Genomic DNA, 20,009 nt, shown 5'->3' with positions numbered 1-20,009 from the left:
TAACACAAAAGTCAACCGCAGCTCTCTGTTTGAAACTCATTTTCCAACCGTTCGTCAAAACACACTGTCACTATTGGCACTGTAACTCGGCTTCTAATGAAACAAACATCATAAACAGTTGACACAATACTAATGAAGGTTGCTTGCCGCTTTCGACAACAAAAAGATACAACAGGTGGCACCATAAGTTTCTTCTATTTTCGAAAAGTTCAGTTTCTTTTTGGACAGAGGGTGTAAAACTGTTCTATTTGATTATTAGTTATTGTTTTTAATCTCTTACTGTGATTAATTTATAAATTAAACTTTATCATAGGTATGTATTGAAAAAAACAGTACATATAGGGTTTGGTACTATCAGCGGTTTCAGGTATCCGAGGGGGGGTCTTGGAACGTATCCTTCGAAATTAAGAGAGGGGACTAATGTATTCTGTATTATCTGTTAACTTATTTATCTATGGTCCAGAAACTGTGCCTAGACACCAAACACAGAAAAGGTTTGTGTTTGGACATCCATACCCAGAGCAGGAATTGAACCTGTTGGTTGGAGAGTGAGTATGCTAACCACTCGACAAAGCAAACTGGCAACATGATATTATGTTGTATGTATGTTTTGCTTTTTGTAAATCAAGGGTAAACATTTAGTCTTAAAGATGTCTGAAGGCTTATTGAGCTAAATGGTTCAAAGGAATAATTAAGTTATAGTCTGCGCGGTTAGTCAGGTTAGCCCGTCTTGGATGTGGACAGCAGGGTTCCCCCCCCAGTTTATCTGGGGTTTTTCATCACGCAAGCAGGCAAACCAGCCCAATGAACACACATGGATTACAGTCATGAATATTGCCCTTAGGGGATGTAGCAGAGTGGCGAACCAGTTGCATTAATACACCAGTAACCCCTCATCCATCCTAGGACAGAAGAGAAAGATAGGATAGGATATGACATCCCAGGATGTGAATCTGTGAGCAAGTTGATTTGTAGTTTAATTTCAGATATGATTTTTTAAAAAATTAAGAATTAAGCCAGTAATAATCAAAACAGTAATTTACTAATCATAGAGCATATATATAATTGCATCAAAGTAAAAAAACATTTATGACCAGAAACAAGATCAATTCTTTGTAAAAAGTTAAAATCTTCATGTGTTTTGAGTATGAAAACAATCTGCCTCTGCCAGAGTGTTGATGAATCAGTTATTACAGTATAAGATATCTGCCTTTCTCAAAAAAAAGTGTGACATTCCACTGAAAGATGACATATGGTAAGACAAGTGTTATAATACTCAATAAGAAAGAAGATATAAGAAAGCAATAACTTATAAGCAGCCAAGTAAGACTAACTTCCTCTTTTCTGTTTCTACATAGAATTAATTGCTATGCTTGATTTTGTGCCATTTATTTTGGTGTTGTTTCCTGACATGACTGCCACTGATTAGTTATTTTTTTCTTTTAACTGCTTGTAGTCTGAATAGTACACTCACAAAGAGTAAGTCTAAGAGTGGCCTGCAGATGCAGCTGACTAAAAGCTGCATTTGCAGTGTCACCTTCTTTGATTTCAATGTGACTGGGAATCCAGCACAAACTCCTAGATTACATGCTTTCATCTGATAGCAAACTGGAGAATATGGTACACTAGTGTCCAAAAGCTAAGGACAAACTACATTTTTACCTGTATATGAAAAAAAATTTTCATAACTACAGCCACATGTGGACAGAAATTTATTGCCAGCATACTAATAAATTATATTACACAAAAAATGTGTCATAAATTTAGTACAAATTAAATTGCATTATGTTTTTGGCAAAAGTTACAAATTTCCTAAGGACATAAGTTAAGGAATTAATATACAGTGCTTACAGAAAACAATGCAGTTGTACCATGCTTAGCATCAAGTAATTCAGGAGTTCTTGAGGCAAACTGGCTCACTCCTCCTTCAGAGCAAAGATAAGGCCTTGTTTATTTCCTAGAGGGGGGGGGGGGGATTTCCAGCAGCAATACATCTTCTATTGCATTCCAAACATGTTCTATAGGGTTGAGATCTGGAAAGCATGCTGGCCACTCAATTCGATTAATATCTTCAGTCTCCAGAAGTATCTCCATGCCTCGTGTATGATGTGGTACAGCACTGTCATCCATAAAAAGGAATTAATTCTTTGCCTACAGTACCATGGAATAACTGAACATGACATTGAAGAACTTTGTTGCAGTATCATTCACCAGTCACGGTCCCTTTTTCCAGCACTTGTAGCTCAGCGCATTCATTAAGCATAATGCTGCCTTACTCCATGATCCCAGCATTGCCATACCCATTCCGTTCAAAAACATTCCTGCAATGGTAAGCAATATCACTTTCACACCAAATCATGTGTCATCTAGAATCTGAGGAAAGACTAAAACAACTCTCTCATCTGTAAAGAGTACATTAACCCATTGGTGTCTTGTCCAATTTTTATGGATATAACATCACTGAAAATGTGCTCTACAGCACGTTTTCAGTGGGTAAAGGGACACAGGCTACAGGCCTTTGGATGCATAAGCCTACTTGTAGCAGACATTTTACCATAGTTTGTCAAAATATCCATGTACCAGTGCTTGAATGGAGCCTACTCGCAAGTTCTGTGGTGCATTGATTACATTTTGCTGTTATAATCAAAAATCTGTTTCAAGCTCTGTGGTAGAGTGAGGGCAACCTCTTAGCAAACATCTGGAATTGGAATATATCCCATTGGTTTGAAATGCTGTCCAGCATGGACTGAATTTACTGGTCATGGAAAAATATTTATCTTGATTTTTTTTTTCTTTTTTGGCACTCAAATTTCTCCTATCATTCTGGACAGGATGAAAACAGATAATGTTTTCCAAACTGCAGATCTCATTGCCAGCACAATACAATCCATTACCTACATTGCCACTTCACTTCCTTAGTAGGTCAATTGTCCTCAGCTGTTCATTAAAGATTGCTTCCCTTCACATATTAGGCCTAGTGGCCTGTTAGAGCTATCCTTAGCCCTTCTAAGCTGTACCCATCTCAAGGATAAGGTGGCTAGCCCTATGCCTCCCAGCGTGTCCTATGTCTGTAGATGTGTGTGTTCACAGGGCCGGTTTGCCTGCTTGCAGGAGGAAAAAAACCCAGATAAACTGGGGAGAAAACCTCTGTAGTCCATGCCCAAGACCAGCTAACTTGGCTATGTCTGAAAAAGATCCTTAAGCTCCTCACGTCAGCGATGGGAATAGAACCCAGGACACCCCTTTCCCAGGCATATGGTTGTGAAGCATATAGCCACTCTGCTAACTGCATTAAAGATTTAACACTATAATTCACAACTCCAAAAGAACAAAATTTATCTTCAGAGCACAAGTTTATCACTAGACAGGTAGCATCAACCTTAAGAGCTATCCATATATATTATGTATTTTTAATGTTAATTAAAATTTTTATTAAAAATTATCATTAATAAGATTTTTTAAATAGAGTACTCTCAATTCAAACAACATTTAAAAATACAGCTACACTAGAACTGACGTATTTGCAATGATTTTCATGAAGCTGAATATACCACAGAAAACACATAGCCATCACTTTGTTTATTCTACAACGATGTCACTCTTTCGACTTCAGGATACTATAACATCGGTTATAAACTTATAACCTTATAAACTGTGAACTATTTAAGTCCAAATGAAAAACAACAAAAAAAAAAAAAAAGTAGATATATTTTTGTAACCTGATGTAATCAAAACTAAAAAGTATAGGATTTTCACAAAAATCTGAAAAGGGAGTGGTATATATATATATATATTACACTATAAGGATTGATTTACGAGTATATGGCATAATAATTATTTCAAGTTTGAATTTGGTGTGTGTGTGTGTGTGTTACACACATTGCATTGCAACTCATACCTGGGCTTGAAGAGGATGCATCATCATCATTTGCAGCATTTCTGTACGTGGTAGAAGCTTTGTTAACTCGGCCTCTTGATGCTTCACTGCTTGACATAAGAATGTCGAAAAGTAGCGGTGCAGAGGCAGGTGAAAAGAAACCTGATATGGATTTGGCTGTAAAATTGTATAAATAAATATATATAAATACAGTAATTACAAACTGAAATATTAACTTGCATAAAAAAAAGTAAAAATCAAAACTTTCTGTTACAAATTTGTCTGGTTAACTGCTGCATACTGCTTATTTGCATATACCTCTTTTTAGCACATTCAAAATGAGCCCAATTTTTCATTTTCTAACACATTTTGTAACAGTTAATTAAATAATTTTTTTTTTCTAAAAAAAAATATATTTTTCTTTTCACTTACACAGTAAAAAGAAAAGTATACATCACATTTATGCTAGATTTTCTTGAATACATGAGCACATTCCAATAGGTTTTCAGTTTGCTGGCTCTTGATATTTTCTTCAATTATACAAAAATATTGTACATACACGTGTAATACAAGTATTAGATGTGTAATACTGTACAATACAACTTATCAATGTTCTCATGGTACCTAAGTGAAGTTTGTAGCAAGATTAACCCTTGTGTTAAAAAGAAGCTGCATGTAAGCATACAATTAACTATACTCAATTTTAATTGTAAGTGGAGGTTTCTGTGGTTTAGAAGTTCATAAGGCATATTCTGGTATTTGGACCACATTTTTTTTTTTTTTTTTTATTAAGCTAAAAGCACAATAAAGAAATAAAACTCGAGAAGTTTCGTAAGTCATTTGGCTTACATCTTCAGGGGTAAAAGGTAACTGAAAGTTAAAACAACAAAAAAGAGAAATTAATAGTTCATACTATACAGTTGTATCTGTCTGAGTGTTTATAAAATTAAAAAATCCGAATGCAGATTCAAAGCAGTGCTAAGTTTAAACAATGCTGGATGATGCCACATTCTGTTGTTCACGATCATAATGTCCGAGGTCTGACTGAGGTATATTTTTTTTATCAAAGCTGACCAAACTTGGTGTAGAAATTAAGCCTTCGTTTTTATTGCATTGTGTTGCAATTCTAAGCATGTTTGCAGCTTCTTTAAATTTCCTTATGTAACAGTTTTTTTTCTATATAAGACATGTTTGTTTTCTGCCAGAGTACACTGTGGCCGGTGGAAGTGGTATGGAAAGCTAGACCTGATTTGTGTTCTCTTCTGTTTTGTATATCCTTTTGGTGTTCATTCATGCATATTTCCCCAGATCTTCCTGTCTGTCCTACGTAGCAAATGCCGCAAGAACAATAAATTTTATATACACCTGGTTTTTTTAAAGGATGATGTGGAGGTTTCGGGGGATATAGAAATCTTGAAATTTTTTCCAGCGGCAGAAAGGCTACTTTGATGTTATGTTTGTTCAGTAATTTAGCCATCTTGTTTGTAACATTCTTGATATATGGAAGCGTGATGGTGTTTTTGAAATCTTGTTTCTGTGGGATGCTTGTAGGAGGTGTGTGGAGGATTTTTTTGATAGTCTTGAGTTCATAACCATTTTTTTTTTTTTTTTGAGGATCTGTGTAAAATATTATAAGCTCTGTCCCTCAGGGTTTTTATTAGACCTATTTTTTTGTAAAGGGTGGTGGTGTGACACCACATTAAGAAATCTTCCTGTGTTGGTGGGTTTTCTAAATATTGAGAAAGGAAGTTTATTATCTTTTTCATTGACTTCTAACAGGATGTCAAGAAAAGGAAGTTTTCTAAGTTCTTCTTGTTCTAAAGTAAATTTTATATTCTTATGTAAATTATTCAGGTAATTTTTGAAAGCAATGAGTTCATCTGTTGTTCCTGGCCAAATGATGAAAATGTCATCTACATAGCGTAGCCAAATTTTTGATTTTTTATGATAACTGATTAAAGCATTATTTTCAAAATGTTCCATAAATAGGTTAGCTAAAGACAGAGAGAGAGAGGGAAGAGCCCATAGCCAATCCTTCTTTTTGTTCCCAAAATTTGTCTTGATACATGAAAAAAGTATTATTTATACAATGTTTATAAAGATCTGTGATGTCCGGAGGAAAGAGGTCTTCAAGGAGATTCACAGTTTCATCAATTTTCAGTCAATTTCTAGTCAATTTTTTTTTAATATGTAAAAGAGACCATCAGCTGCTTTTCACATCAAGAAAGTTTCCATTTCAACACTATACAAGTTCATTATGGTGATTGGATGCTAATTTAAAAACTTACTGCATGCCATTTAGGCACTTTGTAGACAATATATTTGTATTTTTTCCCCCATCAATAAATCAAAAAGGAAGAATTTCTTAATTTATGTTATACATGTATTAATATATCATTGTATAAACAAATCACTATGTGCATGCATGTAGAATATATTTGTACTACCAACTTGTGCAGCTTTTGCACTGTGGCAAATCTTTGCACATGGCCCTGTAAAGTCTGTCCTAGTAACTGCATGTAACATATAATCACACATTTTAATTTCAAAAACTGCTACGCAATTAAGCATTACCAGATGTATATACATAAATATATACATAATGTTTACTGTTACATACTTAACCATTACTTAGTAATAGTTTTCTGCATGTCATTAGTCCAACAAGAATTTACTTTCTAAATTTAATCCTAACATTAATCTTTTCAGTAAATAATATGAATTATCATTACTTCTTCAAACTCTCTAAACCAAAATCTATTAACATTCAGTTTTCATCACAATAGGACAAAGTAATAGTTTGTTTATAGTAAGAGTGATATAGCACATTTAAGCAGAATGGCACTGATTCTATAAGACTTTTCAGTTGATCATAGCAAGTAAATTCATTACATTTCAGATAAGGAGAAATGATGATGGCATTCTTTATTCAATGTAAATTTATTTTTATCTCACTGAAAGATGTTAATTTGGTAACGTGCTGCATAATGACTACCCGTGTGGTAGATGTTCATCTACTACAGAGAATATCTACCACCTACAACTGGGTGGTAGATGTTCTTCACTGCCCTGTGAAATACCACCACCAGGCTTAATGGAGGTCTGAAGGCAAATGCCATGTTTGGTTTCCAGAACATTCCCTTCGCTTCTCTGTGCCGTGTGAGTGATACCCTTCAAAGCCATGACAAACATACTTAGAGGCCCATAATCTCTTCCATTTCAAGGATACATTGGTTAAAATGGTGGTGCAGCAGGCCTGAACCTGTTAGCAATGTCAGGAGGCTTTCCGGTCAACTGGCACATAATTCTGCTGCCACATACTCTACCAGGTTGTATAGCTGGAGAGGAAGTCCGAATAGTTGTATGTGGGGAGAGAGAGAGAAACTGTCAAGGCCACATCATGGTAAAGAAACTGGTTTCTGTTTGCATTCCAAGAGTTTATCTTCTCTCACTGCATGTCCCCACTATATCATTCACCAATTAATCTTTCGATCCAATCAAACTTAAGAAAAAAAACTCCTATAAACAATGAGAGTGACAATATGATAAAAAATGAGTCTCCCTCATAAATATCATTAAAAAAGTCTCCTCACTAAAAATTCACTTCCACATCCACTTTACTAACATCCATAACATTAACACAAAAATGCATATGATGTTCACCACCACTTGCAGTCTTCCAGACCAGCTATCTTATTCCTGACATAAACCCAGACTGCAGCTACATCTACTACTGTTCACCTCCAATAACTGAACTGATAACTTGCTTCACTCTCCAAATACAAATATCTCTTTTTGACCAATCCTCCTTCCAGATACACTATAGAAGTCACCACTTCTCTTGGCAACTCAGTATAAGATCTTGTATGAGTCTCTTCATTCAGAGAATGCTTCTCTTCCAACCACTCCCAACCTCATGTCCTCTTGCACTACAAAGGAATGACCTCCAGAATTTCTACTCTTCCTTTCCTTGGTCTGACTATTTGTTTCCATTCATCTGACCCTAACATCTGCCAGGAATGAGTCACAGAAATTATTCTCACTGGCATGAAGGCCTTCATGCCTCATTCAAACCATAATCCTCATCTGCTTTTCAACCCTTGGGTCAAACAAAAGTGTATCAAAGTAGATGAAAAAAATTTAGCTTACCGTATTTGCCTCATATCAAGTAGCTTCATACTTTGCTTATACCAAAGCACGCAACATATACAGATCAGTCATCAGCAGATCCAAATCCAAGTTCATAAAGGAGACAACAGAAATTGTTTCCTGTCCAAAAAGAAGTCATGACTTTTGGTCCCCTGCTAAGACCGTTGTATGAGACTCCTGCACTTCTGCCCCTCTCTCATCCTAATGGCACCACTGTTACTTCACCCAAAGATAAAGCTGATCTTCTGGAATCACACTTTTCCTCCAACTAATGCACAGATGACCAAGGGAAATCACTTCCTGCCATACTGGAATCCAAGCACCATATGCCTCTTGCAGTTTTTCAGCATCAGAAAAGTACAAAACTTGGATACTAAAACATCTTCTTGTCCAGATGGTATCTCTCTAATTGTTCTCAAACACACTGCAGAATTGCAACCTGTTTCCCTCCTCAATATGTCATTCCACACCAAATCATCACTGATGTTGAATGATGACCTCTCTGAATCCTGGGCTATGGCACATGCTGTGAGTCCATCCAGGGCATATACCCAATTGTTTTGGCAGTTGAACAACTCTTCAATGGTGAAAATCTTCTCATCTGTGAACAGGATATCTCTGTCTATTGGAAGTTTATTTTGCACTTAGTTAGACTATAATAAATTTAGTTTAATCCTTTATCCAAGTGTAAGTAGGGTAGTGGCCCCTCCCTTAATGCTTAGCAGTATACATGTCTGCAAGGAGATGTGCTTTGCATTATGGGAGATACTGAGACAGGGAGTGATGAGAGTTTGGTCCACCTTTGCTACGAGTTGCCAAGGGATGTACCACCTTACTTCAGTCCTGAAGATATTTTCAGGTGCAAACTTTGTTTGCTTACACTTGGATAAAGGATTAAACTAAATTTATTATAGTCTAACCAATTGCAAAATAAACTTCCAACATCTTTCTCTAAATCCAGAGTAATTTAATAATAAGGTAGTACACCGGTTGGCAACTGGTATAGGTAAATATGACCTCTCCATTGCTTCGGCCTTAGTGTCACCACTCTGGGTCTGCCTCCCACTGACGAGACCTCAATAAAGGTCGAAACTGGTCTGGGTAGTGGCCCTTCCCTTAATGCATATCAGTATACATGTCCGCAAGGAGCTGTGCTTTGCATTATGGGAAATACTGAGACAGGGAGTGATGAGAGCTTGGTCCACCTTTGCTACGAGTTGCCAAGGATGTACCACCTTACCTCAGTCCTGAAGATATTTTCAAGTGCAAACTTGGATAAAGGATTAAACTAAATTTATTATATTATCTCTGTCTATTGTTCAAATACTGCCAAAGAAGTGCCTTTGATTTTATCACCCTCTGCCGCATAAGTTGTGGTGTTAGGAATTGTCCTGTAGAATGATGATAGGCTCTCACCCCTATGACATCAGTTAGTACATGACTTCTTTCTCTGCGAAACATTCATCTCTTGTGACATTACTTTCTGTGTTCTCACAGGATTACAGCAGAGGTGTGCCTTCACAGCCCTCATAAGCTACTGCAGTCTGGTCAACCTGTTTTCTTTGGTGGTCAGATACATCTATATTGTTTATAAAAGTTCATAGTCCGATACACAGACATCCTACTGATCCCGAGTATTTTTGGCGTGTTGAAAATAAAAAGTGCTACTACTGATAAATGTGGAAATGTCAGCTGTATAACAATCAAATTCCATAAAAACTGTATTTATGGCAAGATTGTCTATTTATTTCTTTCTTTCAAATGTCATATGCCCACCAGAAGATAATCTAGAAGGCCACAAAATACTGTTTTTTGTTATAAGGAATAATAGTAGCTCAAGTTTGGTGAAAGCAAGTTCCAATACTAGCTTTGGCTACTGTCTGTTTATATAACCTTGTGTTTGTTCCTGTCAATAAACAAAATGAGAACTGAAGATTTTATTTCTAGCAGAAAGTTTATGTGTCTCTTCTAAACAGTGATCTTTGTGATGCTGTGTATTAAAGAATACTGAAGACAAAAAGAAAAGTATTATTCAGTTAAAGATAAGAACCGAATACATATAATGAAGATTCTGTTTAGAGAACTTTAAAACGAACAGTTTACTCTATGCATCATTATCTTCATGTTTAACTTTCTGGAGTGAGGTAAATATTCCTGAGATAATTGTGCTCAAGCTACAGAGGTAGGATGTGTTCCTTATTTTGTAAAGAGCATTAGCTTTGTATTAGAGTGAGAAATTTCCTTATTGGAACCAATTGTATTAAAATGCAATTGTTGAATGCTAGAGAATCACTAAAGGAATGTGTTTCTTTTGTTTGTTGTTTACTGATTGTAAGCTATAGCTATTAATCCTAGAGAGGATCAGTATATATATAGTGGCATTCCAAAACAAATGAATTTGTTTCCTCTGTATTGTTCGTTGTTGGGATTTTTTTTTTTAATTTCTGAATATAAATTTCAATTGGATGAGTGTGACAGAGAAAGTGCATTGTCTTACAATTTTCTTTATGTAAGTAAATGTAAGTATTATGTTTATATAGTTATTTAATTAAACATTGTTTCTTTTTGTATTACATTTTCGCTTGTCTTATTTTGGAGATAAAGATAAGTGAATATAATATATGAATTTCAATAGTTTGGGGAAAACTAGAATTGTTTTCAAGGTAGATGAATATATTGGAAAGAAACCAGAAATATTTAAATAATATTCATGGTATGAACTAACCTATATAATTTGTAAGTTTAATCTATGTGGTTTAAATAAGTGTGGGTAAACACACATCAGTATATCAAGGAGGTTTACTGCTCATCTCATCAAGAAGTGATGACTTACACATATCAAGGAGGCTTACTGATCATCTCATCATCCCTGACTTTGTCCCTTAAATCTCTCCTCTTCCCCAAAAAAATAATTTCCATCTTCAGATCCTTCTCTCACCCCCCCCCTCCCAAAACGTTCTCTACCATGATAATATTATACATATATTAAAAACTCGTTTTTTTTTCCAAATAACCCCCCCCCCCAAAAAAAACCCTTCTTTTAACAGCTTAAAAACATATGAAGCCACATCACTGGAACAATGAGACAGAAAATAACATCCAAAAAGGTATGTCCAAATTTTCTCCTATTTTTATTTTTTTTATTCTTCATATATTAGTTTTATAACACTTCAGTAATGCCCTAGAATTTGGGTAAAGAGCCAATGACATTGTAAAAAAAGGAGCACTCCTAAATGACAGTAGACTATATTAGGCATTAAAATAATAATCTCATCACAATTTTAACAGAATGACTATAAGATGTATTTAAGGCACTGGTCACAGAAGATCTTGAGCCATCTGAGTACTACAAGGTTTGTAAATGACAAAGGGAAATGGAGTGTACCATCATCAGAAAAAGATATGAAGAGGACTGGACATTAGTAAGAGAAATTATTGATGTATAGGAGAAAGAGTGTAGATGAAGGCATAGAGGATTATAGTACTCCACTGATGAAAAATTCAGGTGAGAGGCAACCATCTGCCACAACCTACAATCAATGACTAAAGAAAAAGCTGGCAATTCACTCACAAAGAGGAGTGATATACAATACCAGACCAAGATAATTCTGCACTCCGGGCAGACTCTGTGTGCATCCCAAGCACACACAGAGTCTGCCTGGGGCAAACTCCATCGCTTTTAAAAATTGTAAAGTTTCTAATGCCGAATTGATGTTTTCCGAAAGTAAACTGTCATTTTTGAATTTGAAATTTGCGAATCATCATTATTTTTGGAAGAAGTGCAGGCTCTAAGGCCATAATGCCAGCCTTAGTTTTGACACCCCCCCCCCTATATTTGGCACTCTGGGTGGGTGCCTGGTCAGCCCACCTCTTAAAATACGGCACTGGTGATACATGACATGACTGCTTGGAAAGAGGGTCATGATGACAGACTTGATCAAATGTCCTGGAAATATCAATAGTGACTACAAGAGTTTCTCCAAATCTTTCCATGGCATGTGCAGAAGGTGGGCAAGGTTAGAGAAGATATCTGCTGTAGAATGAGAATAGCAGTATTCATAGTGGTAAACACTAAGAAGCAAAGAAGCTGGTTATCGATGACCTTCTCTATCACTTTTGAGAGTACTGAGGTGAGGACAATGTGATGATTGTGTAATGACTATCTCCCTTTTTAGGAACTGATATGATAAAAGATTGCTTCATGATGCTGAATAGATGCTAGATGAGTAGTACAACTTGTCAAGGCAATACAGGTTGGGTTGTTAGTTCTGGAGCTCAAGCTCTTAATATAACTAGAGGGATAATGTTTGGACCAGAGAACTTATCAATGTCAAGATTTACCTCGATCATTTAAACAAATTTGGAGGACAAGACTGATACAAAGATGTTTGCCTTATCTATTTCAATCTGATGAATCAATGGCAAGTTGATGTATGCTACTATTCCCACATGATGAGAGAGACAGACAGTCTTGGCAAGGGACAAAAAGGCTTGGTTATCATTTGAGCAAGGGTTAAGTTTAGTTTATCTGGCTCCTTGTAAGGGCCAAATGCACCAAATCCACTTAGATTTGATTTTTTTTTTTTTTTTTTTGCAGTTGTTCCAAGCTGTACTGTAAGCTGAGTGACAGTTGGATTTTTTAAGGCTGGAGCCATTGAGTGTATGCTGCAGTTTCAGCTTAGATGGCTTTGGTACATTTGTTGGAAAACCAAAGTTTGGAAGGATCAATGATTTTAAGTGAAATATGGAATAAGGGCACTCATCCCAACAAGAATGATTTCAATTATCTGAATGGAACAACCGCTTAGATTAGGAGAATGGAAACAATAATCAGACCATGAAAAGGAAAAAAGGTCATCCAAATGCCCCTGTGATGCTGCAGGACATAAGACTGAGACTGGCTGAAAGAAGGATGTTCTATAGAAAAAAGAAACAATTTTATGGTCAGAGTTGTCAAAAGAGAAGCTAACATTAACTGTTTATATGAAAGGGGATCTATTAAAAAATAATAAAAAGGCACAGTGTGTTGAGAGAATGATGATTATCTGAAATTATGGTAGATATGTTAACAATTTGTGTTAGATCACTGCTAACAGCAAACAATTCAGCTCCTATTCCAGCTTGTTCTGTAAGTTAGAGAAGGAAGTAAAGCCAATCAGAATTATGGATATTTTCACCAAGAAAGACCATCTCTGTTTGGATGGTCTGATTGTATGTGATCAACTTTCAGAGATAATCAAATAGGTCAGTATAGTCATGAGAATTACTACAGCAGTAAAGACAGCAAATGAAGGCAAGTAAACGTGATTAGGAAATCTAGAACCAAAGAATATCACACAAAAGAGAATCCAGGTCTAATAACCTTTGGAGTGATATATCAGACCTGACAAAAGTGCACATTCCTCCCATTCTAGCAGATAGCATCAAGCATGATGCACTGTGCAGAGAGTCTAAGTGAGATGTAATGGTAAAGGATGCCAGCTGAGGTTTGCAGTGATGAATAATAGCTTGTGTTTGAACATCTATAATAAGGGTACACATCATTAATGTTGGCAATAAAGTCCCCAGATGTTGATAAAGTGTATGTGGATTTTTTTTTTTTTTGCATGGAATTTTGCTGGAATTTTTTTTAGGTATATTGTTATACCATTTTGTTTTCCAATTTTTTTTTTGAATTTATGACTTTTTTTGTAGGATTTTGCAGGAGATTTTTTAAAAAAATTTTTATGCTGTCTTCTTTCATGGCAGAGAAAGCTTGTAAAAATTTATAGGATATGGACATGCAGTAGGGATGACAGACTTATGAACATGAAACCACACAAGAAGTGTCTACACCCCAAATCCAAGCAATGTCATAACAGTGTCCTCTGCAAGTTGTAATTGGACTCCTTTCAGGCACAACCTAACAGAGAAAGCAGATGTCAGATGGAAAGCTGCTAAAATGTTACCAGCATGTTCAGTACTGTGTACTATCTGGAGCTAGGTACCTTGCAAAAGCTGCTTTATTGCTATACCTTCAAATGGAAAAGGCACTGGTTCCCTAGTTGAATAATTACAAGGTGGAAGCCATGCATAGCAAGGCACATCACCTGAACTGTACATAAGAAGAAAGAGAGAAAGAGGAACCAATAATGATAAAGAAAAATAAAGATATTATAGTACTTAAGGCTCACAAAGGCAATTCAACTTGAATATGACAGATTATGTGTCCAAAATTTCAATTTTACTTTCTGATACCTCTACTTACTGTCAATTAGATTCTGACCCTACTTGGACGAACAATGTAGAACCAACAACCTTTTACGCAACATGACTACATGGCCCACAGATTTAAAAAAAAAAAATTGAAATCCATGCATCCGTTAACTCCATGTTTATATGGATCACCAAAAGTACACAAGACCAATATTCCTCTTCGACCAATTGTAGATGGTATTAGCTTGCCAACTTATTTATTATCAAAACATCTTGCTCATCTTCTAAAGAAGCACATTAAACACATGGATGCCTATATCAAAAATATGCAACACTTTGTAAAAAAACTAGGAGAAATTTCTATCTCAAGAACAAACATTCTAGCTAGTCTGGATGTTGTATTGTTATTTACAAATGTTCCTGTGAACGAAGTCATGGTACTTACAGATAATCTGTTCCCTCAAATTTTTTCCGATGGAATGGAAAAACCTAAAAACAACTTTCGGACCTTGCAATGGGAAGTCCTCTATCTCCTCCTTATGCGAACTTATTCATGTGAAAGTTCGAAAATAATGTCTTGTTATCATCACATCTCCACCTAAACCATCAATTTGGTGGAGATATGTAGGCGACTTGTTCATAATATGGAAACACAGCATAGTTAAATTATATGATTTTCTGGCATCTATTAACTCCTTCCACAATATAATAAAATCCACCTTAAAACTTGAGAATAAAGGAAAATAACCTTTTCTAGACATTTTAATTATGAAACAAGCAGATGAAGGCATTTCCCTTAGTGCCATAAGCCAACCCACACAGGTCGTTATCTACATTTCTCCTCGTTACACCATATTTCACAAAAATTGGGCATTGTATATATGCTGAAAAAGAGGGCGATCTCTATTATAAGAGATGATGAAGCATTAACAGTAGAATTACATTCTATTCTACAACTATTGATCAGCAATGGATATCCAAAAAAAAGCAAAAAGAATACTACTCTGTAATTCCTCTCTACAACAAATCCATGACATTCATTACAGAACTTCAATTTCCATCCCTTTTGTTGGTGACCTTTCGCAAAAAATTATTAATCTTCTGAAATCTCATGACATCAGAGTAGCCTTCAAACCAATTATGACAGTACGAAATCTGTTATGCTCACCCAAGGACCACAACTCTTTCAACAAAACATCCTGGAGTTTGCAACATCCCATGTTCGTGTGGCCTTAATTATATAGGACAAACTTCGAGATGTTTAGAAATAAGACAAAAGGAATATACTGGAGATGTCAACAACAACAACAAAGAGGACAGCTCAGGGTTGGCATTCCATTTCTCCAACACTGAATGGGATAAGAGCTCTATGCCATTCACAGAAGAAGACTACAGCTCCCACAACATAAAAGAAGCTACAATAAATCCACTCACAAGGTACCCTAAACTGAAACCAACGGATGATTATGTGTGACATTTGGAAGTCACTCATCAGAATTTAATTTCTCTGATAACTATCAAAACCACATGCTGAACAATGACTGACCATGTGCCATCACCCATGTTCCACATGTTTCTATTGTACTTATGTAACGATTCCTACACATTCGGTATTTTTTTAGTAATGTATTGATTCATAATCAAAGCTTGTTGTTTATTTATATTTGTTTGTTCATCCAAACCCAGATGAAACCACCAGTTTATGTTGCAAAACTAGTAGGAAACTAGTAGTATCAAATCTTTCAGTAAGGAAATACATGACTAGACATATTATTACTATTATACAGGGTGTGACAAAATTCATACAAGAAGTAATTTTGATAGAAAACACAGGTTTTTAATTAAAAATTGTAATTTCTTATTGATTCATAAAGTATACAGTATCGGGTTATGCATGGAATAGATATCGGGTAAATGGCCTCCACGGCTTTGCTGGCACATCCGCACCCTTTTGTCGAAATTTTCCATGACTGTTTTGCATAAATGTGGCTGAATTTCGTTGATACAGTGCTCAATTTCCTCCTTCAAGGCGTCTGTGGTCATGGGCTTGTTGACATAAACCTTAGACTTCAAAAAAACCCCAAAGAAAAAAGTCCAACGGCATTAAGTCACATGATCTGGGCGGCGAATTCTGATCACCAAAACGGGAAATTACACGACCAGGAAATGACTCATGCATTAATTGAATGTTTCTCGAGCTGTATGGCATGTGGCACCATCTTGTTGAAACTACATGTCGTCCACATCCATATCTTGCAATTTAGGCACAAAAAACTGGATTATCATGTCGTGATAGCGAGCACCATTAACTGTTATTGCCTTACCAGCCGCATTTTCGAAGAAGAATGGACCGATGATGCCTCCAGCCCAAAATCCGCACCAAACAGTGACACGTTGTGGATGCATTTGTTTCTCAACAATCACTCGTGGATTTTCTGAAACCCCAAATGCGACAATTTTGTCGATTAACGAAGCCATCAAGATGAAAATGAGCCTCATCGCTGAAGATGATTTTGTGTGAAAAATAAGCATCCACTTGTTGTTGTTCCATAATCCATTCAACGAACTCTCTTCGCTGCGAGTGTGTGGTCAGTAGGCTTCAGTTCTTGAGTCAATTGAACTTTGTAAGCATAAAGATGCAAACCTTTCGTGAGAATACTCTGTAGAGAGCTTCTCGAAATGCCCAATTCAAGACCACGGTGCCAAATTGATGTTCCTGGACTCTCAGCAACACTCTCACGAACTGCTTCGTTGTTTTCTGTTGAACAACTTGTTGAAGGACGGCCAGAGTGTATAAGATCACAAATTGATCCAGTTTCCTGGAATTTTTTAGTTAATCTTTTCACAGTTGATGAAGTTAAATCACTATTCCAACCATATTTTGTACGAAAATTACGAACTGTAGCTGCCAAACCTTCATTATTTTTAAAATATTGCTCAACAATGAAAATGCGTTGTTCTTTCGTGTAGCGCTCCATTTTTAATAACCCTGAACTGTCAGTTGTCACGCTGTCTTTTTTTTCTCGTTGGCAACACTTTACCGCACAAATGCCGCTAAATTTAAATCTTGCATGAATTTTGGGACACCCTATAGTAGCTAAGGTTAAATTTCCTAAATTTATTTAAATAAATTTAGGAAATTTAACCTTAGCTACTTAGGTGGCACTTTGTGAATATAACAGTTATTGTTTAATTAGCCTTTGTACCTGTACTGATGATGCCTGTGATACTCAGACAAAAATTCTACGAATAAAGAATAATTTACATGAGTTAATTCCATTATTATAATAGTAAGTAATATCAAATCTTTATGACCAATAAACTTGGGTGCTTAAGGGTCAAAGCTGTATAACTGAGAGGAGACCTCCACATAGCCTTTAAAGGAATGCGGAGAACCGACCAGCGCTTCTGACCTAATGTCCAATGCTCACCTTCTCATGGTGCACCCTGTTGGGTATCTACTTTGATACTGAACGAACGAGGATGGGCTGGCAATTTGGGATTTAGCCGACCAAATTGTATTCTTATTGGTTAAACCAACATAAAAAATGATGGTACAACATGATAGAATTTCATGCCGGCTGGGGCGTCGCCCGGTTAAACAAGGCCCCCGTTGTTTTTGCCAGGGAACCAGGGCGAACAGCGAAAAGTCAGCTACTGGAACAAATCTGAAAACGCACCCCAACTCAACATCACCAGAGTTAAAGATCGGTACTATCAACGTAAGAAGCCTGAATGGCAAAGAAATGGAGCTAGCTAAGGAATTAGATGAGTACTAGATCAACATAATAGGAGTGACTGAAACAAAAAAGACCAAAACTGGCGAGATCTTTCTGAGCAATAAATACAAAATGTTATATTCAGGCAATGACAATCAAGGAAAAGAAGGAGTAGCCATAGTATTCAATACAAAATACGAGGCTAATCTTCTTGAATGGCAGTCAGTCTCAAGTAGAGTAATGTGGGCAAATATGAGAATGGGGAACTGGACAATGAGACTTATTTGTGCCTATGGTCCCACAGAAGGTTCTACTAAGGTAGAAGTGGAGGAATTTTTTGACGCTTTAGAAAAAGCAACTGACACAATGAAAAAGGAAAAGTTGGTCCTTGTTGGGGATCTAAATAGCAGAGTAGGAAATGATTGTGAGACATACAAAAATATTTTGGGAAAATTTGGAGAAAAGAGCAAAGCTAATAATAATGGCAAATATCTGTTGGATTTCTGCTCAGGACATGGACTGGTTATTACTAACACCATGTTCCAACATAAAAATGCACACAAATTCACATGGAGAGAAGAAGCTAGGAATAAGAAAAGTCTCATTGATTATGTTATTGTTGATAGTGATGTTTTCTGCCTGGTGCAGGACACCAGAGTGTACAGAGGATTTGAAATTGGAAGTGATCACTATTTAGTCTTCAGCAGGATAAAATTGAATTTCATATTGAAAAGAATGACATTAAGAAAGTTTTAAAGTGAATAAAAGTTGAGCAGATCTCAGATGTGAACTGTAGACTAAAATACACAAAGATTATTGAAGAAAAAATGAAAGAGTTTGAGAAATGGAATCAAACCTTGGAGATTCGGTGGCAAACTCTGAAGAAAACATTGATTGATTCTGCCAGAGAGGCATGTGGTGAGGTTGTCTGTAAGGATAAAAAAATCAGAACTCCCTGGTGGACACAGGAAGTTAAAGAGGCAGTGAAGGAAAAGAAGAAAGCATATCAAAAGTTCCTGTCAAATAAGTCAGCTTGTGCTCTTAGAGAATATAGAGACAAATGCAAGAATGCTAAACACTGTGTAAAACTAGCTAAACAAAAGTCATGGGAGGACTTTGGCAAGAATACAGAAAATAAATATCAAGAAGGTGGCAAAATATTCTGGAGGTTGTTGAAGAAGCTTAAGAATGGAGGAAAGAGTGCTGTAAAAGGAATTGGAGATGATAAAGGTGACATGAAAACGGGAGAAAAAGACATCCTTGAAGTATGGAGTAATTACTTTGAAAAACTGCTAAATGAAACAAGCAGTGATGACAGCACAGTGGTAAAAAACACTGACCAGGCATGCAATCAAGAATACATATCCATACTTGAAGTAGAAAAAGCCATCAAAGGCTTGAAATGTAGAAAGGCAGCAGGAGTAGATGATATTCGACCAGAAATGCTGAAGTATGGTGGTATAAGAGTCTTACAGTGGCTGCACTGCATAGTTCAGAAAGCCTGGACAGAGGGACGAATTCCCGATGATTGGAGTAGAGCTCTCATAGTACCCATATATAAAAAAGGGAAATAAAACTGCATGTGAGAATTACAGAGGTATTTCCCTACTGAGTGTTTCTGGCAAGATCTATGCAAGTATACTTGAGAAACAGTTGAGAAGAATTGTGGAAGAAAAGTTTGGTGAAGAACAAGCTGGATTCAGGCCAAATAGAGGCTGTCAGAATCAGATCTTCACTTTACGACAAATAGTCGAGAAAGCATGGGAATATAACGAAGATCTGTATTTAAGTTTTGTCGATTTGGAAAAGGTATATGACAAGGTGCCAAGAGAGAAGCTATTCAATACGCTGCAGTTATATGGTGTCAATGGGGCATTATATCAAGCAATACTTAGTCTTTATTTGAGTTGTAAGTTAGCAGTTAGAATTGAAGGAAGTGCAGGAAGATGGTTTAATGTTAAATCTGGTGTGAGACAAGGATGTACATTATCCCCTCTGTTATTCATTATCTATATGGATCACATTATGAAGGAAAGTGGTATTAAACATGATATCAAAATTGGAGATGT

At 36.2% G+C, this 20,009-nt stretch overlaps 1 protein-coding gene across 2 annotated transcripts in view; it reads right to left on the bottom strand.

Annotated features, from left to right (window-relative positions):
- The window catches only part of Ubr3 (Ubr3 ubiquitin ligase), a 542,232-nt gene that overhangs the window by 334,894 nt on the left and 187,329 nt on the right, over window positions 1–20,009 (bottom strand). For both annotated transcript variants that reach the window (XM_090394146.1, XM_090394147.1), the window contains exon 11: window positions 3,899–4,054. In XM_090394146.1, the coding sequence (XP_090250272.1) occupies window positions 3,899–4,054 (156 nt within the window). The remainder of the gene's footprint in view (window positions 1–3,898; window positions 4,055–20,009) is intronic.

This window comes from Typopeltis vanoorti, chromosome 6 (genome assembly GCF_054136105.1).
Source record: "Typopeltis vanoorti isolate ZY-2024b chromosome 6, IOZ_Tvanoo_1.0, whole genome shotgun sequence".
NCBI classification, from domain to species: domain Eukaryota; kingdom Metazoa; phylum Arthropoda; class Arachnida; order Uropygi; family Thelyphonidae; genus Typopeltis; species Typopeltis vanoorti.
The sequence above is the reverse complement of the archived record's forward strand: the minus strand, read 5'-3'. Positions and strand labels throughout refer to the sequence as shown.